Source organism: Zonotrichia albicollis, chromosome 9 (assembly GCF_047830755.1).
Source record: "Zonotrichia albicollis isolate bZonAlb1 chromosome 9, bZonAlb1.hap1, whole genome shotgun sequence".
Classification (NCBI taxonomy): Eukaryota; Metazoa; Chordata; class Aves; order Passeriformes; family Passerellidae; genus Zonotrichia; species Zonotrichia albicollis.
The window spans coordinates 35,400,122-35,423,410 of record NC_133827.1 but is presented as its reverse complement, the minus strand read 5'-3'; the positions used below and the strand labels follow the sequence as shown (position 1 = coordinate 35,423,410).

The following is a 23,289-nucleotide window of genomic DNA, read 5'->3' as shown; positions in this document are numbered from 1 at the left end:
GGTGTGTGGAAGTGGTCATTGGAATTGTCTCCTGTTTCTGTTTTTGTCAAGATAGTGCCTTGTTTTCTTATGTGCAGTGCTTGTTTGGACATAAATATTATTCTTTACCAGATATAATAGAGTCTCAGTAATTTAAAAAAGTAATCTTTACATTTGTTTCTTCTATCTCCTATATTTCTTCCCTTATTATGGTGCCAGCTTGTCCTAGGGAAGCTCACATAGCACACATGCTTACTCTGCTGCTAAAATAATGACGACAGTCTAGAAGATTAGATGCATATTTGAGTATATAAATAGTCCTACTGATAAGCACTTCTGTATGTGGTTAGCAATAGGCTGAATGCCAGGTTCTGTCCAGTCACTGAGTCGTGTCAGGCTTTGACTGACATCCATTTGTCTTCCAGGTGACGATAGCTTGTGATGCACTGCTCAGTGCAAAATCACCCTACAGGAAACAGGAACCTGACTCCTGGGAAGAAGAGCTGCAGGCATCTAAACATGCTAAAACACTTGTACAGTTAGACAATGGTGTTAGAATTCCCCCCAGGTGAGGGCAACAAGGTTTGTTCACTGTAGGCTCTCTGATTCAGTCCGGGGTAGCTGAACTAAAGGCAGGAACCCAGTCCACAGTTCCCTTGTGTGACTCTGGGCTGGGTGTGTGGGTTGGTTTGACCTGCCATCATGGGAGATACAGAGCTGGCTCCTGCCTTACAGACTGCTGCTGTTTCTCCCTGTTGTGTGTGGCAGTGGTTGGAAGTGCTCCAGGTGTGACCTGCGGGAGAACCTGTGGCTGAACCTGAGCGACGGCTCCGTGCTCTGTGGGAAGTGGTTCTTCGATGGCAGCGGGGGCAACGGGCACGCCGTGGAGCACTACAGGGACACGGGCTATCCCCTGGCAGTGAAGCTGGGCACCATCACTCCTGATGGAGCAGGTGAGCACGGTGCTTGTTCTGACATGAAGTGCCTCCTGTGCGTGAGGCTGACTGTGTGTGTCTGTTACCCGCTGGGTTTGTGCTTCAGTGCAAGTGTTTGAGTGTGGAAGTGTAGCACATCTTCCCAAGAATATTTCTGGGATTCACATTCTCTGAACCTCAGAGAAAGAAAACACAATTCTTATCATTTGCTGTGCCTGTGTTTGTGCAAAAGCAGAATGCAATATGGAGATTGTTTACCCAAAGTGATGGTGTTTTGTTTCCTTGGCCTATCAGGGCCAAGAGTGTGTGTGTGTGTGTGAGTTGGGACTGTTGGGTGACAATCACGAGATTCTGTGAGGTGTGTGCAGGGTTGAGTGCTTGACATATTCAGTTTTAAATGTATAGAATAATATAGTATAATAAAGTAATTAATTAGCCTTCTGATATCCATGGAATCAGATGCATCATTCTCTGTCCCTCACCGATGTCGGAGTCGCCATTGATTTACAATATGGAAGGAAACTCTGTGAGTCTGTGAATGTTGATCGGGGTTGAGGGGAGTGACACACTCCATTCTGAGAAAGCCCATACCTGTTTTATCTGCTCATTTTATATTTTCTATAAATATTTTTGGAGTATTTGCATAATACTAGGCTAATAACATAAAAATAGTGTTAGTCTGAAACAGACTCTGGAGAAACAATATTTGTTAGTTCTGCTACACTTCCTAGGACAAATGGTTCATTTTTTTTTTTGTAACAAAGAAACAACAGCAGGGTAATGAGCTTTTTAAATTTAAAAGTCTGTTTGTAACAGCATGTATGGGTTTTTTAATCATAGTGGAAACTCCTCTTTTTCCTTGTTGAACAAAATGTTGCTGAAACAGTCTAATGAACACTCATCTTCATGGGGCTGCTGTGATGCTCTTTTGGAAAATGTGTGATGATCTTGAGAGGGGGAAAAAAGCTGTATCTGTATCCTTGTTTGCTTATTCTCCAAGTGTGATGTTCTGCAGTGTTGCTGCAGAGGGGATTATGGTGTGTGAGGATTAGATGGAATAAAAACATGAGGAGCTGAAAGAGTCATAAGCAAAGAGATCTTTTGTTGCAGCTGCATGGAGAAGTAAAAATGGAAGAACACATAGCATGATTATATTTTGGCTTTAGTGCTTATGACTACAGAGATGAAAAATTGCTGTTTAGAGCAGCCCATTTTTTTAACAAGCATCAGTTAAGAGCTTTTCTAACTCCTATTCAGTGTTGAGGAAAGGCAACTGTAGTCAGATTCAACCAGCTGTGCCACAAAAACACTAAGCAAAAACCATTTTTTTTTCTTTCCCAGATGGAATCTTATTTCCTTGCATGAGCCTGGCCTTGGATGATTTCTCTCCAAATCTCTCAGTTATTGAAGGTGTTTAGGATTTGCCCAGCTGTAGCTTTCAACTGCATCTACAAAACAAACAGGATATTCTGTAGTGGGTTTTTTTTCAGAATTTTTTCTTTGCTTTCCCATCTTTAGCAGCAATACTTGTTTCCTTATGGCTTCTGTCCTTCTGCCTCCCACTGATCAGCTGCTTCCTCTCTTATGTGGCCTTTGGGATAACAAAGGACAGGCTGTCATCCTTCCCTCTGAATGAGAGGCACCAGCTGTTCTCCACAGACCTTTGTTCTTCTGGATGATGTTTACTTGGTTTCCCTATAGAAAAGTCTTCCCTCCCCCAACCTTCCTTGTTCCTTCTCAGTAATTATTCTGTCTCTGATCTGTATTTCTGTAGTACTCATAACCCCTCAATGGGGCTGGGTGATGGATGAGCTTCAGGAAAGAGTCTCTGTGGCTGATGGTGACACAAAATCTGTCTGGTTTTGCTTCCCTGGGTTAAAGGTGAAGGGGTGATAGTACAGGACTAATAAGCACTGTCCTGACATAATTTATTCCTTTTTCACAGCAGTAGGAAGGAGAAGGAGGTGGTGCCACTGTTGCACTGACACTCACCCCATGTGTACACAGAGGAGAGCTCTTTGTCTTGCCTTGAGAAATCTGTGCTGTGAAAGGTTCCTGAGGTTAGCCCCATTTTGTAGCACTCTGTCAGCAGACACATCTGGGATCAGGGCAGACACTGAACCAAGCTTCTCCCCCACGCGTGTACCTTGGACAGGATGCACCAGGGAGTCATAAATGTTGTTTTCCTCAGTAGGCTGAGCACTGGGCAGGCTGTGCTGCCTGCTGCCTCTCTGACAGTGCCACTGGATTTTATTTCCAGTCACTGTGAGGTTGCTTGTTTGGAATGGATTGGAGCATGGAATTGGGCACTGGCAGTGGCAAACCCCTTGTGATCAGTGCTTGAAGGAGCTGCTTTGTGGGATGCTGATCTTAGCAGTTGTCAGATATTTTTTGGGGATATCCTGTGCCACTTCTTTCTTTAGGGACAATATTACCATTGCCTGTTACCATCTAAATAGGAAGGTGAGATGTCTGAACAGTCAGAACAGGTGTAAATCTTGAGCTGTGGAAGAGAATGAAGTCAAGTAGCATTGACAGTTTTATTTTCTTAAAATAATAAGAATCATAAAGACTATTATCAGGAAAATACTATTATTAGGAAAAAGTTTTCCACCCTGGGGATGGTTGGGTACTGGAAAAATCTCCCCAAGGAACTGGTTACAGCACCAAGCCTGAGTTCAAGATGTTTTTGGACATCACTCTCAGGTGTGTGGTGGGATTCTTTGTGCATCCTGCACAGGGTCAGGAGTTGGACTGGATGATACTGATGGGTCCTTCCAACTCAGCATATTCTATGACTTTTTCTCTGTTTAATATTCTGTGTTGCCTGTCTCAGATTTATCTTGGTGGGCTTTTTCCCCTCTTCCACTCCTCCCTTTTTCCTCTTTCTCACTCTAATGACACCAGGTTCTTGTGTGTCACATCTGCTGACTTGTCTGAATTCCTCCTCTACGAGTCTGGTATGACAGCATTGCACACCTGGGTTTGATTTTTGAAACAAGTGAATTCTGTCTTTTTCCCATGAATTGAAGCTACACAGCAGAAAGCACTGAATTAAGGCATGAGCTGGGCTTGAGCATAATGTTAGTCTCGTGCTCCACTCCTGCTGCTCTGGGCCAGTAGCCCCAGGTGATTTGCTCTCTGCAGTTGCCAGAGCAGAGGGAAAACAATATCAAAAACTTCCACACTGCAGGCAGTCACCCAAGCTCTGTTGCTGTGTAATCTCACTCCATGAGGGGTTTGAACTTTCTGGGATCCTCTGGCTGTGCTGTGACCTCAGCAGAATGCTATGGGAACGTTGTGATGCCATGTGTGTGGATGAACAGTCATGTCTTCTGGGTGCATTTGCTACCACACAGTGGAATTCCTGCAGATGGGCAGCCACAGCCATGCACATGCCACAAAGGTCACGGGCACCAATGTTAGTGGGGCATCTGCTGGCTGGTCAGCAGCTGGCAGCACAGCTCAAAGCACAGCTCCCTGCTCAGAGGGATCTTTCATAGGGCTGGTCAATGTTAAAGTTAGTGTTTGAGTTCTTGGCTAACCTTCAGTCATCATTTCAGTGGGGGTTTGGTACTAGCAGACCTCAAGGAGAGGTCTTTTGGGTTAAAAAGACCATTGCCTGTTGTTAAAGGGGTGGGCTGAGTCAGAGCCAGGGTCTGCACTTGCCAGGAGAGTCTGGGGTGAGGAGCTTCCAGAAGTGATATTTGTGCTGTGAACAGCCTTCACTGTGCTCCTGCTATCTCCTCCTGAGCTTGCTTCTCTTCCTTTCTCCTGGCTAAGCTTTTTCTGCCAGCCTAGGTCTGTTCTTATAGAGCAGGGTCACTGTGAGAAGCTGCTGGGCATGAAAGGAACGTGCCTGAGGGAAATGCAGGGAGGTTGCACAGGGGTTCTGGATTTTGGTATGAGGAGACACCAAAGCAGTCATTGACCACAGAGGTAGAGACCTGAGCAGAGAAAAGATGGAAAGCGTGTTCAAGTCTTAGCAGTGCATCTCTTCTAGCTTTGTATGATGCCTACAGCTTTATTGTTATTTGCTCGTGTAGGTGAAACCTGCTCTGAACTCAGTGGCATTATAGGACTTGATGGGCAAACTCTAAAAAAGAATGTTTTTACTCTCATGTTTTTGTCCTTCTTTTGGATTTACTAAACTTGGTTTCATATTGAAAATGTCATCATTAGGCATGCTGCTTCCCTTCACAATCTGAACTTTGCCCTGCCAGAATGTCTATGAGCTTTTCCTTAAGGCTATAAAGGTCTGTCATAGAGAACTGAAATCTAAATTTCCCATACCATAAAGCAAGACACCTCACTCAGAAAATCAGCCTTTCTCCCTATCCACAAGGTTAGATTAATCTTGGAAGTCCAGTCCAGTGGTATGTAATCAAAAAAAACCCCTCCTTATTCTAACAAAGAATTTCTCTGTTCTTCCTGCATCTCTGTGTATAAAAGGCAAAAGAGAATTTCTTAAACTGTACTAAAAATTAAAATTCTATTGCCAACAGTGAGTTGGTGTGATATACTCACAGCTTTCGTGGGTCTGTCTGTATCTAGTAGCTCTACAAAAATTCATAATCTCTTGTTGTCATGTTCAAAATGTGGGCTGGCTTTGCATGCCCTGTTCCTTGCATCCCCTACAAATTGCTTATTTTGGGGAGAGGAAATACTGTAATCTCTATAAATGTTTTTAGGTTTTAATGCTGTGGAGGCATATCATTTCTTTTGAGGTGAAGTGCTTGAGGTGATTGTGTTAAGATATTTACTGAGCTATGTGTTTGTCTGTGCACTTCTCTGCTGGCCAGAACCAAACTTGGAGAATATGAACAAGGCGTTGTATGTATGCAATATGAACAAGGAATATGAACAAGGCATTTTGTATGGGCAGCCCTGTGCTGAGAATGCAGTGTTGGTAAACAAGGAGAAGGGATCACATTTGATACTGGGGCTCACTGGTTTCTCTCTGCTTTTGCAGATGTCTATTCCTTTGATGAAGAGGAGCCGGTCTTAGATCCACATATAGCAAAACACTTGGCACACTTTGGAATTGATATGCTGCAGATGCAAGTGGTAGGAAATCCATCTTTTATTTAGCTTGTTGTTCACTTCTTTGTTCACTTGGGGGTGGGAGAGAAACAGGAGAAGAATGACACCTGTAGCTTATTTGTGATTCCTTCAGACTGTTACAACAGTATTCAGTTTTGTAAAGTTCAGCCAGCTAATTTGGGGGTTACTGTCAGAGTTCTGAGTAAACTCAAACTCATTGCTCTCAAATACAGAAATTGCCTTCTGAAAGAGGTACCTTTTGGTCTTTAGTTTACATTTTTCACTTTTTCTGTGTGATGTACCCTTTGACTTCAAGATGAAAAATGCTATTGAATCAGAGAAAAATGTCTGGAACATTTAATTAGAGTGAAGGAAAGACTATTGAATGTGTAAACAGATACAATTCATAAGCAAAAATAAGCTAAGCAATGGATAAGTTAAAAGGTGGCTGAAAGTTATTTATGTAAATTTCGGTTTAGGTTTTGTCAATAAATACATTAGAAAATGAGAAAAATACATTCTCTCAAGTCTAGAAAACAGCATGGTCAAAGGTGTGACATGCTACAAAGGGACTGGGGAAAAAAAGGGTTCTCTGTGTGTATCTGTATTAGTAAAGAAGTGCTTTTAATAACTTGTGTTTTAGTGGGTGTAGATTCCAGTTCTCTTTAAATGGTGTGGGAAATCAGAATAGGATATGCTTATAAAGGCAGGTGTGGTTTTTGTGGTTGTATTGGTTTTTTGTTTGGTTTGGTTTGTTGTTTTTTGGTTTTATTTTTTTTAACCCAAGCATATAACCTAGTATCATTACCTGGAGAGCATGAAAATGTTAAAAAGGAAAAATCCTGCTACTGGTTAAATGTATTTCATTGTCCAAGTGGTGAGAAAATTATATTAATTTAAATTATAGAGAAGAGTTAAACTGTATTTTCAAAAGTCTTCATGACACTAATAATGATTTTGGTATACTAATGTCCTTGCCAGGGTCATGGATAAAAAGTTTCTTTTATCCAAATCATTCTGGAAAGACTGTTTTACTCAGGAGCCTTGAAAACCTAGTCTTAGCTGTTGCAAAGGTTCACCTCTGGTCTTTGGTCTGTACAATTCTTTGAGCAGTGCCAGCAGTAAATGACACTGTGGTGACCTGCACCTACAGGCTGAAGGCTGAGTGTAAAGGGAAGAAACTTCAGTGTCACAAATTATTGGCTTTTACCGTTTGAAAGAAGGGAAGAGTTCTTGGATCTGCAGCTTTTCACGTGGTTTGTTTGTTACCAGCAGCTTCTACAGCAGCAGCTTTTCCTGACCATTACAAATGGAATAGGAAACCTGAAAAGATGCAGTGTTTGATGCTGAGGCTGAGGTCACAGGCCTGAGAGAAGTGAAGCTCCCAGCTGGGACTGGGGTCATGAGTGGGAGCACTCAGTGCCAGTGGCTGTGCTAAAGAGCAAAGGTGTATTGGAGGAACAAACTGCTGGCTTTGTGACCCTCATCTTCCCCTACATGCAGGATTTGCCTCCCCTTGCCCATTGATTTGGCTCTTCATTTCTTGGAGTATAGCTCACAAAGTTGGCAGCAGAATAAGTACGGCAGGAGTTAAAGAGACTAAGATGAAAATCTTGTTGCTTTCAGACAGACAACGGGCTAAGAGATAATGACATAAAGCCAAGAGTCTCAGAATGGGAAGTGATTCAGGAAGCTGGTGTGAAACTCAAGCCCATGTATGGGCCAGGATACACTGGCATGAAGAACCTGGGGAATAGCTGCTACCTCAATGCTGTCATGCAAGCCATTTTCAGCATCCCAGAGTTCCAGCGAGCGTAAGTAGCTCCAAACTACCTCTGGTCACTAGCTGCTGCATTCATCAATTCGTTGTTTTTCTAAGAAAAATCGTGGTTTAATTTTTGTCTTGCCTGCAAACAGGTCTCTTTCAGTCAGTCCAGTGAGTGCTTAAAGGATTTAGTGGCTGTTTTGGTTTGGAACGTAAAACCCAAGCTGCCTTCAAATTAAAAATGAACTGTCTCAACATCAGTGATGGGAAATCATTTGCCACCTTGGATATTTGATGTCTGAGTCTCTGCTTTTTATGTACAGATGAACATATCTCTGCTTACCTGGGCATCATCAGTATCACATTAAGGGTTTTGTACTGGCCCATGCCAGGAGTCATTCTGTGTGATTTGTGCCAAAAACTGGCACAGACATGTTGAAATTGATCCATGCTAGTGAAAAACACTGCACCTGTAGCATGCATGTCTGGCTAAGGGGGGAAGCTATCAGAGGGACATTTTAATTAAAATTTAAAAAAATAGCGGCAAGAATAGTATAAATGTATTCTTCCACTGAATAACTAAAAGGACAAAAGCACAACAGAAAAATATGAAATACTCCTGACTGATCAAAGCTGAACACATCACTCCAAGGAGAGAAAGAAGCCTGTGCCCTTTCCTTCCAAAGCAGCACTAGTATATGTGCTGGAAGTGAAGTTTTTAGATTTTGGAAAACCCCCCAGGTTTTCATGTTAGAAATTGCCTTCTGGAGAGGAAGAGGGACAAAACTTGTGTTTATTTTCTTTGTTAGCCATATGGAGTACAGTCTGTGCGTTCATTAAGTGCCACCTCTTCTACCTCCACTGTTGAAAAATATCAAAATGGACTTTATTAGGGAAGATCATTTTCCACAGCATGGTCATGGGAGTTACCTGGGGGTTTTAGTGTCATCAAAATAGTGGAGATCTTTGATGAGAGAGGGACCAGCACCGTGGCCATACCTACCCAGGCTGTTTTTTGCTGTGCTTAAGGGCAGCCAATGCTCAGAGAATGCTGCTGAGCGCTTCACTTTCCAATAGGCTGGCTAGAGCAATGTTTCCCTCAGTGTTATCAGAATTGCTTATCTTGTGAAACTCAATAGAAATGTTCTTTTTACATATTTTTGTCCTGTTACAAGCCTGAATTTACTTGGTTTCATTGCTTGGGAGTAAAATGTACACTAGTCCTTAACTCAACTCTTGGTTTTGACCAACACCATCCTGCAGTTTTTGTAAGAATAAGGAATAGAATGTAAATTCCAGATGAACAACACAGCAATATTCTTTATAGCTGGAAGCTTCCAAGTAAAATCTCCATATCCATTTCTTAATTTCTTTACTATTATTTTTGCATGACAGAAGCACTCATTGAGGATAGATTGAATCATTAAGCTGCAATATTTGAATGTTTCTGCTTTGTTCTTGCTGCCCAGGTATGTGGGAAACCTTCCACGAATATTTGACTACTCCCCTCTTGATCCAACCCAAGATTTCAATACTCAGATGTAAGTGACATTTCTCAGTTATTTACTTGGTCAGGTTAAATAGAACTAAATGATTTAATGGCAGAGCAAAAGAACACCTTTTCATGGGCTCAGAAGTGAGATACGGCACAGGGAGATTGAGGTTTGACCACTTAGTTGCAATGATGGTAATGATGGTTCATCAAGGAGTCAAAAGCAGTAAGCTTCATTTTTTTTTAGCTTGAAGTAAGTATTTTCTGTTTTTCTCACATGTTTGTTTCCACTCCTCCACTTTCTTCCTTACAGGGCTAAACTGGGACACGGCCTCCTTTCAGGCCAATACTCTAAGCCACCCATGAAATCTGAGCTCATTGAGCAGGTGATGAAAGAAGAACACAAGGTATTTGCCTGAGTTTGTACAGCCACTGGTAACTAGGTAAAAGTGATATCCTGAGCAAAGGGAACAGGTGCTGGGCTTGGAGAAACACGTGTGGGTCCAGCATGGATGGGATGCTTAGCAAGGTGGAATGTGAAGATTACTAAGTCAGGGATAAATTAGTCAGGCACTATTTGTGCAGTGCATCAAAGCAAGCCCTGGTTCTGCTGATAAAGTGCTCTGCTGCTCCAGTGATGACTACAAATGTTCACACAACTTGCAACCAATGTTTATCTTCTCTGAGGAACAACAACAACAAAAACAATGTTGTGCAGAGAGTCCTGGAAGCAAACTTCTAAACCCTCTTTAAATTACTGAAAGTATAAATAGCTAAAGAATTGTTTGCAGGGAGTGTCTGACAATACTCCACTTGATTTCAGGAGAAGGTAATGCTACGTTAGGTGATGCTGAGGGCTTTGGAGGTGGAGGAGCCATGCAGAGCCACAAGAGTAATGCATGCTTCTGCCACTGAGGGATGGTGGTGGTTGCCAAAGAAACAGATATTTTCCTCTACCTTCATCTATCAATTATTGACATAGGAATTTCTCCTGAAATCAGAATGCCAATAAGATTTTGGACAGACAGAGCATCTGGTGCAGAGTAGTTTGCATGACCTGGCAGTCATGTGTCTCCCAAGTAATTGCTTTGTACAGTGGCAATTCAATGTTTTGGAGCAGCAAATGAATCCTACTTGTTCCCATTAAATAAAGTTCAAGGCTAATCAACACTGGGGCAAAGGAATAGTGGGACAGATTTCAGCAAACTCCATACATTGAGTTATGTGTACTCACTGTCCTGCTTTCCTAAACACATCCAGGATGTGACTGGAAAATATTGTGCTGGAAGTTCAGGGATCTGAATCCTTGGAATAAAGCTGCATCTCCTTGTTTAGCTCAGCAGCCACTATTAGATGAGATATTGAGAACTCTTTAATGACAGATGGGATGAAACTCTGTCAGGTTGCAGTAGGCTTCTACTGACATTTAACAGTACTTGTGCTCATTAGTTCAGTTTAATGAAGCTGAAGTTACATGCATGAAGCATCCTTATCAAGCAATTCAGAGCATATATTAGAATTTGAAACAGCTTTTACAGCTTTTTTTGCTTGTTTTATTGATGATTTATTTACAGAAAAAAAGTCAGATATAGATATTTTCTCTATTCCTTCACTCTTGGAATCAAAATCTATGTTTTTTTTCAGGTTGAGGATGCTTTTTTTCCCCTTTTGTTTGCTTAGCATTTTAGGCCTTAAATGTTTTGAAGTGCTTCTGCTTTGTGTCTGTAATATCAATTATTCATTTAACTTTTATTCCTTTATTTTTTCCCCTTCTATATGCAAAGTTCTCAGTCTTTCTGAGCCTTTGGAATTCATCCAAAGTTTTGGGGAGTTGTTGCCTGTAAAAGCATTCATATGAGATCTGCAGTGGTCCAGCACAATCTATATTTAGCTAAACTGTTTTGCAACTCTTGATGGGGAAAGCATGCCAGGTATTCAGTAAATACTCGTGATGCTGTGGAGTTGAAATTTTTCACCACAGAAGTTTAGCCTGGAAATGGCAGCATTTTCCTTGGACCCACTTTAGACCCTAAAGGGTCATCAGCCAGGGCTTGATTTTCTGCTTTGAGCTTTAACATTTCTTCTGAGTTTAGATTTTTTTCCCCCCTTTTATTGTCCTTGAGGTGAGATTGCAAGACTCAATCCTTTTTTTTGCAGACTGTCACTCATGGCATGCTCCTCTTCTTCCTGCTCGAGGGGCTGAGTACAAAGTGTATAGGTGGAAACAAGGCTTGATTCCAAACTGAGTGCATTAGACAGCATTGTACAGCAGTGTGCCACATTCCTGCTTCTGGCACAGGAAGAAGTTGCAATGTGAGCTGCTTTATGCACTTATCTCCCCAGTCCCAGTTTGGATGAAAGGCAGTTGAGGACACTCAAGCAGTACATAACCCAGAAATCCCCAGAGCATCTCTCTGTCCAAGCAATACAGAAACTCTGTCTCTTGATGGGAGCCTGTAGGGATCATCTTAGCCTGATGTTGTTGGTGGTCTACTGCCAAGAATTGAAAAAAGCATTTAAAAATGAGAATCTGCTTCTGATTTCAATGGGTCTAGGAATACTTCATCCTGGTAAAGCAAAGAAAAAAATTTCTCTTCCAGTATTTTATATGGCCTCCATTTCATGCTGCTTTTTCTATTTTTAAATTCATATAACAGTGCAAGTGTAGTAAAGAATGAAATTGGCTGAGTTTTTAACAGCCTCTGAGCGCTCCTAAAGGTTATACTTGTGCTTGGATTGTGCAGAAAATTATTTGGTTTCATGGAAGATGAGGGCAAATCTCAGTAATAGATTCTGACCCGTTCAAAAATGTTATTTGACAAGCATAATAGCTAGTGCTAGTTGTCTTGAGGATCTGGAATGGTTGGAGAGGTTCTTAAAGTGGTATAAAGGGTTACAAAGTCAAAACCAGGACTGTCTTGGAAGGCAGAGGTTTTCTAATTTAGGGCAGTTTGCTCAGATGTAACTGAATGGCCAAAGGCAGTAAGTTATGGTTTTTCAACATGACCATCACCTGCAAATTGCAAATTCATGTCTGCTCTTAAAAACTCACCTGGGAATGCATGCTGCACACATTAGATGTTCTCTGCTTGGTTCTGCACAGCTCTCTGGAAGGTTTTGTCCTGAGGAAAGCTGCCAGCTGATACACCAAAGTGCTTCAATGCTCTGGCACAGAGTTCTGAAAGCAATATCAAATGTTATATAACAATGTAGGCTTTCAGCCTTTCTGAAAACTACTAACCTTTAAAAACCTCCAGTAATCTCTTTAAAATGCCAATTGCCAAAGGACAGGTAGAGTGAGTTCTGCAGGAACTAAGCCATAAAACATATTCTAAAATTCCCTCAAATCTTGTTTCAGGAACCTTCCCATTTTTATTAAAATGGAAAAATAATGAAATGGAAGCTATCATTCCTCCAGTGTCAGAAATGGGCCATAGATAGATTTAGTGGAATAACTTTGATATTTGGTTCATGATTGAATAAAAATCACTTTTTAAATGGTTTTTCTCTCTTTTATTTAGCCTCAACACAATGGAATATCTCCTCGAATGTTCAAGGCTTTTATAAGTAAAGGCCACCCAGAATTTTCCTCTAACAGACAACAAGATGCACAGGAATTTTTCCTTCATCTAATAAATCTAGTAGAGGTGAGAAAACCTGAATTGCTGCTTCTTTTTCTGGTTATATTAGACAATGAAGGCAAAACTGTTACATGAGTGGCTGGTATTTTAGTTGTATTATTTTTAGCCTTAGATATGTAGAAGGTGGACCAATTACAATGTATTTTGTTTTAGAAATATTTGCTTCCTTAATTCTTCCTCTTCTTTGCTTCAGACTCTTGCATGACCAAGAGCAGGGCCAGTGGTGCTGCTAACAAATATAAAGAGGTCAAGCTTCAATGTACAAAGATTCATAAACATATGTGACCTTTTAAACTGCTGTTCCTGCTTACCATATTGAAGTGTGCCAGAGAATATAGATGAATTGGGTATTATGATCATTATTGTTATTGTTCCAAATTCATATAATTGTTGGGAGCAAATTAATTACCCTGTCCAGCTGTTGTACAAATCCCAGCTGTATGTTACTGAATTATGGCAGGAAGGATTCCCCTGCTGAAAGCAGAGTGGCTGTTAGTCAGTGGAATATTTCTGTATAAAGCTTTAGTTCCACCAAGCTCCAGCTCAGTGCTGTGTGTGAAGGAATCATACTGTGAATTTTAATGCTGTCTTTCTGAAAAGGAATTTACAAATACATGCAGTTCTGATGTAAAGCATTTCTTGTCTACCCTTCCTCCCTCGTTTCCCATTTTCCCCAAGAATCAAGGCTATTTATTCATGTGTTCAGTCTCTAGATGAAGTTACTCACATTTGTATGCATAATGTTCCACATCCCTAAATGCATGTACTGATTATAGGGTGGTTAGAAGAGACTTTTCTGTTTCTTGCCTGATAACAGGCATTACCATGAACAACAAAGAGGAGGTATATTATTTGCATGACATTCCCATCTGGATAATGAACTACAAGTTGCTCATTCTGTTTCAGTGCATATTCAGAGTGGTAGGAGCAACTCTGTTTGCTGAGAGGATGCTCCATGTTATTTATCTGAGCTTGCTGTCTTTACTGTAACTTGGCACCTTCCTACCTTCTGCTCACCTTGACTCAGTCAGGTTCTTATATGTTCTCAGGAACAAACCCTGCAAGTTCTGTGTTTAGAAAGATGCTGCTGTGAGTGCAGAATTTGTGGGTTTTGGTGGTTTTCTCTCTGTAGGGGACAGAGCTCTGCACACAGTCCAGTGATTGTGATCAGTGTCTTCGTGCTGGCCTTAAAACCACCAGCAGCCTGTGGATTTTCTGGTCATTTTAGTGATCACCACATGTTGATTCTTTTGTTTCCTTTCTCTGCTAAGATTGGGATTAAATTATGAGATGGTATTTCTTGTTTGGACTCAGATGTTTATTAGTTCTTACCTATATTATAGTCTTACGAGTTGTGAGCTTTACTTCTCGTAAAAATGAAGTTGTATCTTTTTCTCTACAAGGCTTCTTAAGGATAAACTGTCTAATTAAGAAATGACACCTAAATTACTTTTACTTTTAAGCTTATAACTTACTAAAGTTATAAGCTTTTAAACTTATTACTAACATACTTTTATAACTAACTACTCATGCTCCACAATGCGGACTTTTTAATCTAATTAAAACCTTACTTAAACCTATGGAGAAGAAAGTGAAGAAGAAGTTAAAGAAAAAGGACTGGCTTCTGCTTTAAAACTTTCATTTTGCTTTATATATATTACTACATTCTACAACCTTACAATCTATGTTTTCTACCATGTGATATTGCACACTTCTATCCAAACTACACACTCATAATCTCAGTCCTATCATGCAATTTTGGAAGTTTCCTCTACGGCTTCAGGTCAAATGCAGTGTTCCCTTGGGGGTCAGTGTCTGTCAGCACAGCAAGTCTGAAATCCTCAGCAGCCAGGGTTCCAAGAGGCACAGGAGTGACCTGGTGTGCTGTTCCTTTCAGAGGAACCCTGTGGGCTCGGAGAACCCCAGCGATGTGTTCCGGTTCCTGGTGGAGGAGCGCACGCAGTGCTGCCAGTCCCGCAAGGTGCGCTACACCCACAGGGTGGACTACATCATGCAGCTCCCCGTGGCCATGGAGGCAGCCACCAACAAAGGTAACGGGGCAAACTGCTCTGCTTGACCAGGGATGTGCCACTTTGTGCCCAGAGGTCCCCACCAGCCCTGAATCGCCTTCGTCCTGGACAGTGAAACAGTTTGTGAAAGCATCTTCATTTTAAAATGAACTCAACATACCAGCTAATTAATATCTTTTAAAAACACACACTCACAAAGAACAACCAAAAACCCAGATCTGCTTTCTGTTCTTTAGCAGAATATTGTAAGATCTAATGTGGTAATAGAGAATAGGAGTATAAGGTAGTTTGTAATCTATAAATCTAAAATACACAATTTGGGTGTTCTGAGCTTTAGAGGAAGAGGCAAGGACGATGAAGTGTTGGATGTTTATTTAATAAGCAGGAGTGTTTTTCTCATGCCTGTGAAAAGCACCCTTGTTTTTAAAGGAGAAAATGGCCAAGGAGGCTTGAACACTTGCGAGCAGGAGGAAGGCACTGACAAGATGTGGTTGCATCTGCAGTCAGTGGTGAAGAGCCTTGCAGAATAACATAATAAATGCATGCTTGAGGTAGAAGTGAAGAGGGCATCACAGGAACATGAAGGGAGATGTGCCTCAGATTTCCTACATAATCTGAACATTTAAAGTATTTTAAAACCAGAAGGTTCTATTTTGATTGTTTGATGAGATGCTATGAAATACCACAAGGCAGAGAATTCTACCAACTTTTACCTAGCCTGCAACTCCTTGCACTGGACATGAAGTTTAGGAGAACTTTTCATTCTTTGTTCATCAGTTTCAGTGATGACTCTGTCCCTTATAAAAGAACATGTTATTTCCAGGTAATGACTCAGAAGACAGATTAGTTTGTGAATTTACCATATGGCACTGCTCAGCTTACCAGTGTCAAGATATTTTCTAGATCATACATAATCCTGGCCTGTCTAAATAGTCAGATGACACAGATAGACAGCAATAACTTTCCAACTCAGATTGAGCTCTGATAAAGTGGGTGAGTGGCATTACTGTTCACACAGGATTCTGGCTGTCATGGCCAAGTTTTCATTGCCTGTGTCCTGGTATTTCCAGTTCTGTGTTTTTACCATGAACAGAAACCTTAGAGATGTGGCTGTAAGTGTAGCTCCTGACCCCAATGCAGACAAAAAGATTTGATGTCTAGTTAAAAGTATGCAAAACTATTATTGCTAAGTAGGTTTTTGCTTTTCTAAAACTTGCAGAAATAAGCCTGATGAGGAGCACATAACCATGACAATGTTCATTAGCTTCTAGTGTTGTGTGTATTTCTCAGATGAATTAATTGCCTATGAACTGAAGAGGCGAGAAGCAGAAGCTGCAAGGAGACCTCTGCCAGAGCTGGTCCGTGCCAAGATCCCATTTAGTGCTTGTCTGCAGGCCTTTTCTGAGCCCAGCAATGTGGAGGACTTCTGGAGCAGTGCCCTTCAAGCAAAATCTGCTGGAGTTAAGTAAGTGGTGTCTGGCTGCCTGTTAAATACTGTGCTCTGTGCTTGTCTTGCTACCTGGGCATGGTGCAAAGAGAAACACACAATGTGCTCTGGCATCACGTTAGTGTTGGGGGTCATCAGTGGGATGTGCAGATCCAGCCTTGCAAGAGTTGTAATGATGAACTGAGCAGGAAATTTATTGTTCTCAATGGTCAGAGTCCAAGAAGTGATTCAGTCTGGTTGTTGAGAACTTGAACTTTAAATGCTTGTAGGGTTGGATCCTTGGTATCAACCAGCAGTAGCTCATCTCAGTGTGCATGAGGTACTGGGATCTGTGCTGCTGGGGATTCTGTTGCCTGATTTCAATGAATTCTGTTTCTTGTCCTTCCCAGGACTTCCCGCTTTGCTTCCTTTCCTGAGTACTTAGTGGTGCAGATAAAGAAATTCACCTTTGGCCTTGACTGGATACCCAAAAAGCTTGGTATGTGCTTGTTTTATTTACCTTTCTATCCCAGATAATTATTAAGATGTGCACACTATAATGAGGACCTGACTAAAGTAATGTTTGTACTGTGAAGATCCTAATTTAATCTTTTTCCCTTTTACAACAAATCTAACCAATCCATCAGGTCTGTGGAGTTAAAACAGTTTCACGTAATCTGAGCTAAATTAAATTGTGCTTTGGCATTCCATATTTCTTAAAGAGCTCTTTTCAGAAGGAGAATCCTGGCTGTTCCTGTACCTTGAGTACCAGAGTCCCCTCTCTGAAGGGGTAGGTTGCACCATAAGGTCGTTTTGCTGGCTGCAGAAGCTTAGCCCATTTCTCTGCTCTTGCAGATGTTTCTATTGACATGCCAGATTTCCTGGATATCACTCACCTTCGGGCCAGGGGGCTCCAGCCAGGAGAAGAGGAACTCCCAGACATTGCTCCTCCCATTGTCATTCCTGATGACCCAAAAGGTATTTACTGACTTACTCTCTCCTGTATTCCCCTTTCCTTCTACCACATGGGGATTCTCTTGAGCTATGAACAAAAGCCCAGCCCTGTACTTCTGCCATTGAAGATTCTTACAAGACCCCACAGCCTTTTTTCCTCCCTACTGGACAACTCTAGTTCTTCCAGCTTTCCTGTTTTGAGGATTTATTATAGAATCACAGAGTTTTTTGGGTTGGAAGGGATCTTAAAGATCATCTAGTTCCAACCCCCTTGCTATGGATAGGGACACCTTTCCCTAGAAGGTTTGATAATTGCTGTTGCTGTCCTTGACTCTCTCCAGAGACCCGTCAGTGCATGCCCATGACTCCCTTGGAGTAAAGTGAACTTCCCAGGTCCAGCACAGCACAGCAATACTTAATACACAAAGGACTACAGCTTAGGAGAGCAGCTTTCCAGGCATAGGCTAAGACTCTAAATTTTACTCATTTTAAAAATACAAGAATTGTTCGACCCTAGCTGCTGTGCCTGCATGCACAGTCCTCTTCTCTGAATGTATATGGGCTGCCATTTAAAAAAGCTCTATCTCAAGGAGAAGATGGCAAACAGCTGATTATAATGTTTGTGGAGAAGAAAGAAAGAGAAGTGATTAAAATGCTGTGCTGGTTTTTTTTTTTCTTGAATACTTTTACACTGTTTCTTTTATTCAGAAACAAGAATATTAAATATCCTCTTTCTTTATTCCCTGGGTTTCCCTGGAGAATAAATGGTTTATAGCAAGTAAAATCATGTTTTTATGGTGTGACCTTAGACCCAGGTGGCTGCACTTTCTCCAGATGACTGAAGTTTGAGTGCCTCAGTATTTAATATGAAGCCAGTAATGCAGCTGCTCTCATGACATGAGTGCCCCCATTTGCTTGGAGATTTATAATAATGGTGGCAGAATACCATACTGTATGTATGTGAAAGAAAGCTAGTACCTGAAATTGTGTGCAGAGCAAGGATATGACAAATTTCAATTCCCTAAAGGTTTTAATTCCATCCTTATCTGTCTAAGTTCCTCACAAAGGCCTGTACCTCCTTACCCTCTTGCTGAATGGACTGACCTAGTTTTAGTGTAAATGCATGGGTGATGGTGCTTTTTAAAAAAGATTCTTGCTTAAGTCAGCCATTAGCTTTATTTCCTACTGGTTTATGGTATCAGTGACACTTTGCTCTGAACTGAGTTAGGGAAAAACAATTACTGAGCAGAAATATTCCTGCTCTAATTCATGGCAAAAACATCAGGGAAACAAGGATGAAACTGCCCTGTCTCCATGAGGTCAAATATTTCTATGATTTTAAAAATATGGAATTGTTTTACCCATATTTACCCATATGGATCTACTTAGCCTTTTCCCTGTTTTTTTCCATTGTTAATTTTCAGATCACATGATGAACCATTTCGTGGAGTGTACGTATCTCATTTTTCTACTGCTTAAAAATTGTTTTGCTTTTGCTCAGCTAATGGCTTCTGTCTCCTCATAGAGATGCATGAGGAGACATGATGCATGATGCATTGCCCTGCATGCTTCCAAATAAAAGCTGTTTTCTGTGCTTGTTCAGTGTTTATTCCATGTGTGCAGGACTCTCTTTGAGGGTTGGTATAGCCAGAAAATGAGCTGCTCCTCTGCCTGCTGCTCCTCAGGAGGATCTTGCAGTCCTGGGGGTCACAGCCACTTTATCCTGGCTCCCTCTGCACTCTGATCTCAGATAAAGCTGTCTGACCCTGTCATCCAGAGGCTGCCACATCTGGCAGCTGCTATTTCTCTAACCTGCAAGATCCTGCCTTTGAGAGGGGCTTGGTTTTGGCTGTCTCTAGCTGAGCTCAGCACCTGACTTCCTCACCCCTTAAAATCCAGTGCTGAGGTGTTTTAAAAGAAATAGAATCCTGTAGAAATTCATCAATATTTAATGATTTGTGTGAGGATCTGTGTCCCTGCTGAGACAAAAGATTATCAGTAAGTCCATAATAACTACTGTAATGCTTTGTACAAGGCTGTTTTCTGATGGCTGTGGGTTTATTGAAGTACTAAACCAAATCCAAGCAGTCTGTACTCTAACATATGGCACCGTGAGTAACAATAAGAAATATCATGCAATGGATGAAATGAGACTTTTATATTTTAGAAGGTCCTTTCTTGCAGCCCTAGATATTGATGAGTCTTCAGTAATGCAGCTGGCAGAGATGGGCTTTCCTTTGGAGGCGTGTCGGAAGGCTGTGTACTATACAGGCAACCTGGGTGCTGAAGTTGCTTTCAACTGGATCATTGCACACATGGAAGAGCCAGGTCAGTCACTGGAGGCTGTAAGTTAAACTCAGCTCCTGGTTGTGGATTTTGGCAGTCAGTAGAAATTTTATAATGTGTGACAGAGAAACAACGGCCCCCCCTTCCCCACCTGGGAAACCTGGAGGTGTGAGTGAATTTTCCTAAGCTGCTCCTGGGATGTGCAGATCTTGACCATTATGTGGTGTCCTCTGCCTAGAAGAAGACAACAAACTAAGCTACACCAGAAGTCCTGTCCTCACCACTGGTGTGGGCCAGCTCTGTTTCCACCCTTTGGCTAGGTCCGTGCTGCTAAGGGGGAAGCTGACCTGTGACCAAGTGTAAGTACAAAGAATCCTGTGGTCTGGATGCTTTCCTTCCATATCAGCCTTCTCTAGCTCAGGCTGGAGCATTCATGCCATACTTGGGCTGTCTGGTGATGGACAGGGCTGCTAGATGTTCTCCACTTCCTGTGTTTCATCTGTGCAAAGTTTGGACTCATGATTCAGCACTGACAACTCCCTTGCCAGGAAACCCCAGATTTGGTTGAGTTCACGCTTCACCATGAGCTTTTATGTTGCTTGTGTAAATGGGGAATGAGTTTCACTTGGGCTTAGCAGACATTTTCAGATATTGAATAAGTTCATTTTACATCTGTGCACTGGGTTGTCTATTATCCTGATGCCATCATTGCTTCCATACCAATCTTTGCTGCTTTCCTGCAGTTGTTTCACTTCTGCAATGTGCTGACTTATTCCAATCTGCTCAGTATGAGCACATGCACCTAGATATTTTGCAAAGTGCACATTCATTTTGTTGTTTTCAAGGCTTTCCACACATCTAAGTCTGAATTTAGATGCCAGTGAAATGAACTTACATTGATTTCAGGAGGTCCTGTGTGTTGTTTGTTCGTGTTTGTTGTTGACTTCCTGGTTAAGTGAGGCAAAAGAAGGAACTGATGACTGTTTGTTTGTTCCAGACTTTGCTGAGCCATTGGTCATACCTGCATTTGGAGAAGTTGCTTCCAGTGGGGCAGCTGCTTTAGGAGCTGTAGGATTAGATAACCAGCCTCCTGAAGAGATGGTTGCAATCATCATTTCCATGGGATTCCAGAGGAATGTGGCAATTCAGGCGCTGAAGGCAACAGTGAGTTCATGAGTTATTGGTAGCACTGGGGCTTTGTTTCATGTTCTGTGCTTTGTGCTTGTGGGTGCTCAGATGCCTTTGAAATGTGCAAATATCCAGTTAATGGATGGTGAGCCTGGAGCAATCCTGGCAAGGTGTGGGATGCCTGACTTCTCTGGAGTGGGAAAGGTGCTTGGTGTACTTCAGTGGAATGGTAAAGTGAGGAAAACTTACCTGCTTTTACAACCTGTTGAAAAATAACCTGGATGCTTGGACACTGTGTGTGTCTGCAAGATAAGAGCAGGGGGCTGTGGGTCTTAATTGTGGGATTATTTCTTTTCTATATGTCAAGCTTTTGCAGAGTGCTTGCTGAATACTATTTTCCACGGAGGTGGAGGTATCTTATAATTTTTAAATGCAGTAAATATGATCCTTACCCTGTTCATAGGCTGATGAGTGACAGTGTGATGTTAGAGTGTATTAAAGGCTGCTCTTTTGATTGTTTGGTAGAACAACAACTTGGAGCGTGCACTGGAGTGGATCTTCAGCCACCCTGACCCTGAGGAAGAAAGTGACCCTGCTTTGGACACCATGGATATGGAGAACAATGCCAATGCCAATATCCTTGCAGAGCCAGGGTCAGAGGGACCCAGGATCAAAGATGGCCCTGGAAGTAAGTCCTGCTTCAGCTTAGACCTGGCTGCCATTCTGTTGTGTCACACCCACCCCGTTCATAGAGCTGTTTTCTGTTTTGAAAGTAGTTATTGTGGGTTCTTTGGGCACAATCCAGGCAATTTACTTGCAGTCTTGTTTCTGGGGCTGATACAGCTCTGTGGGCCACTGAGTTTTGTGGGCTGTGTTTGCTCAGAAAACTCTTTGCTTGGACTCACTGAATAACCAGAGCCCAAAATTTTTTACTACTAGAGCACACAAGTCTCTCTTGGCCTAGGTTTACTTTTTGTTCTGTTGCTTTAAGAAAAAAAAGACAAAGAAAAGCTAGAATATTTAAATCTTCAGAGGCTGAGCATCCTAAAGACAACACTGCTGCTACAGACCAACTGAGTTTCTGTCCTCCTGTGCTCTGCTGGGCAGTTTGATAATCCCTTCAACCAAATTCCTTATTCATACTACCACAAAGTACAGTTGGTGTCCTGCGTGTTTTGTTTTCTTTTGGTTGAGATTCTCTGTCACACTGCTGCTAAATAAACCACAAGATGGGGCTGATGTACAGCAGGCAAAGTTGAGAAGAACCTCGTGGAGGTGTCACAGCACTGGAGTACAAAAGCTCAGTGCTGGTGGTAAGGATGTCACAGAAAGTTTTTTGAAGGGTCTTTAGTGATGAGTTCTAATGTAGTATGTTCTGAACTTCTACTTCTGATCTTGAATGTAAAGGTCTAGGAAAAATATTACCAGGCAATTTGATTTTTGTGTCTGTAGTTGCTACTGTTAGATTAAAATTATAAATATCAACTTTAAATATTTTGGAGACATTGGAAACATTGCTTATTGCTAAGTTAAAGAAAACCCCCAAACTTGGAATAATTATTTTTTTTGGTACTTAGCCTTTGTAGACTGAGACCCTTGACTGAATGCCTGAAGTTGTGATAACAAACATGATTCTGTGAAATAGCTCCAGAAAGCCCTCTTCAGCAAAATCCAGGCCCATGTCCTTATACAATACCCTGAAAGAAGGATCCCTTTTAGTTTTAGTGATAATTCAGGTGAATGGCATGCATGGGTGGGCATCAAGAACCAGTGCTGAACTCTCCAGAGACTTTAAGCATAAAAATTGTCCTTGTGTTAAAGGAAGAGCTTTCTTTCCTGTCCCCTCTTCTATGCTGAAATACAGACTTCTGTGGTTTTTGATTTATAGGAGATCTGTGATCACACATACAGACCTAGCTAATTTGTGTGCAGAATGAACTCCCTGCTTGGCGCTTTCTGTGGTGCTCTCTGTGAACTGGGAAGGAATCTGCTGTTTTCTTTCCTAGCAGGGGCTGTGATCATAGCCCTGCTGTATGTGCACAGGTCTCTGTGGGTTTGATTTGGATTGGTTTGATGTTTCACAGTGAATCTGAGCCACTAGTTAAGTTGGGAACATGCTGCAGTGTTAACAGAAACTGAGTTTGGGGCTGCAGAGTCTGTGCTGGGAGTGCTTAACTGCTTCTCCAGTATTAGAAAGAACATTTCCCCTGGAGTCATCTTGCAGTGGTTGCAGTGAAATAATTAGGGTGCCATTTGTATTTCTTAAAACAGGGTATGAGCTGTTTGGGTTCATCAGCCACATGGGAACATCCACAATGAGTGGCCACTACGTTTGTCACCTCAGAAAGGAGGGAAGGTGAGTGCAGCTGGGGGAGACACATGGGATCAGCAAATGTTTGATTTCAATTGATTTGATCTGAAGAATCTGTACAGAGCAGGGCATGCTCATGGCAGACAACATGGGCTGTTACCATTTGTAGGCCTCCCACCAAAAAAATGAAAATTGTCACAGATGTGATGAGTCAGTTCTGATCCCACTGATGTCTGTGAAATGTACCATTGGCTCTCCTGTGCTGGCCATTCCAAATCTCTGTTCAGTTTGGGGCATTG

General features: G+C 41.8%; 1 protein-coding gene across 1 annotated transcript in view; it reads left to right on the top strand.

The window, feature by feature from the left end:
• USP13 (ubiquitin specific peptidase 13) overlaps positions 1–23,289 on the top strand; it is a 50,414-nt gene that overhangs the window by 22,713 nt on the left and 4,412 nt on the right. The window contains exons 5-20 of the mRNA XM_074547389.1: positions 405–547; positions 748–932; positions 5,887–5,981; positions 7,584–7,771; positions 9,192–9,263; positions 9,528–9,621; positions 12,736–12,861; positions 14,753–14,906; positions 16,176–16,350; positions 16,722–16,810; positions 17,167–17,289; positions 18,690–18,716; positions 19,450–19,593; positions 20,549–20,715; positions 21,205–21,367; positions 22,951–23,035. Of these exons, the coding sequence (XP_074403490.1) occupies positions 405–547; positions 748–932; positions 5,887–5,981; positions 7,584–7,771; positions 9,192–9,263; positions 9,528–9,621; positions 12,736–12,861; positions 14,753–14,906; positions 16,176–16,350; positions 16,722–16,810; positions 17,167–17,289; positions 18,690–18,716; positions 19,450–19,593; positions 20,549–20,715; positions 21,205–21,367; positions 22,951–23,035 (2,030 nt within the window). The remainder of the gene's footprint in view (positions 1–404; positions 548–747; positions 933–5,886; positions 5,982–7,583; positions 7,772–9,191; positions 9,264–9,527; positions 9,622–12,735; positions 12,862–14,752; positions 14,907–16,175; positions 16,351–16,721; positions 16,811–17,166; positions 17,290–18,689; positions 18,717–19,449; positions 19,594–20,548; positions 20,716–21,204; positions 21,368–22,950; positions 23,036–23,289) is intronic.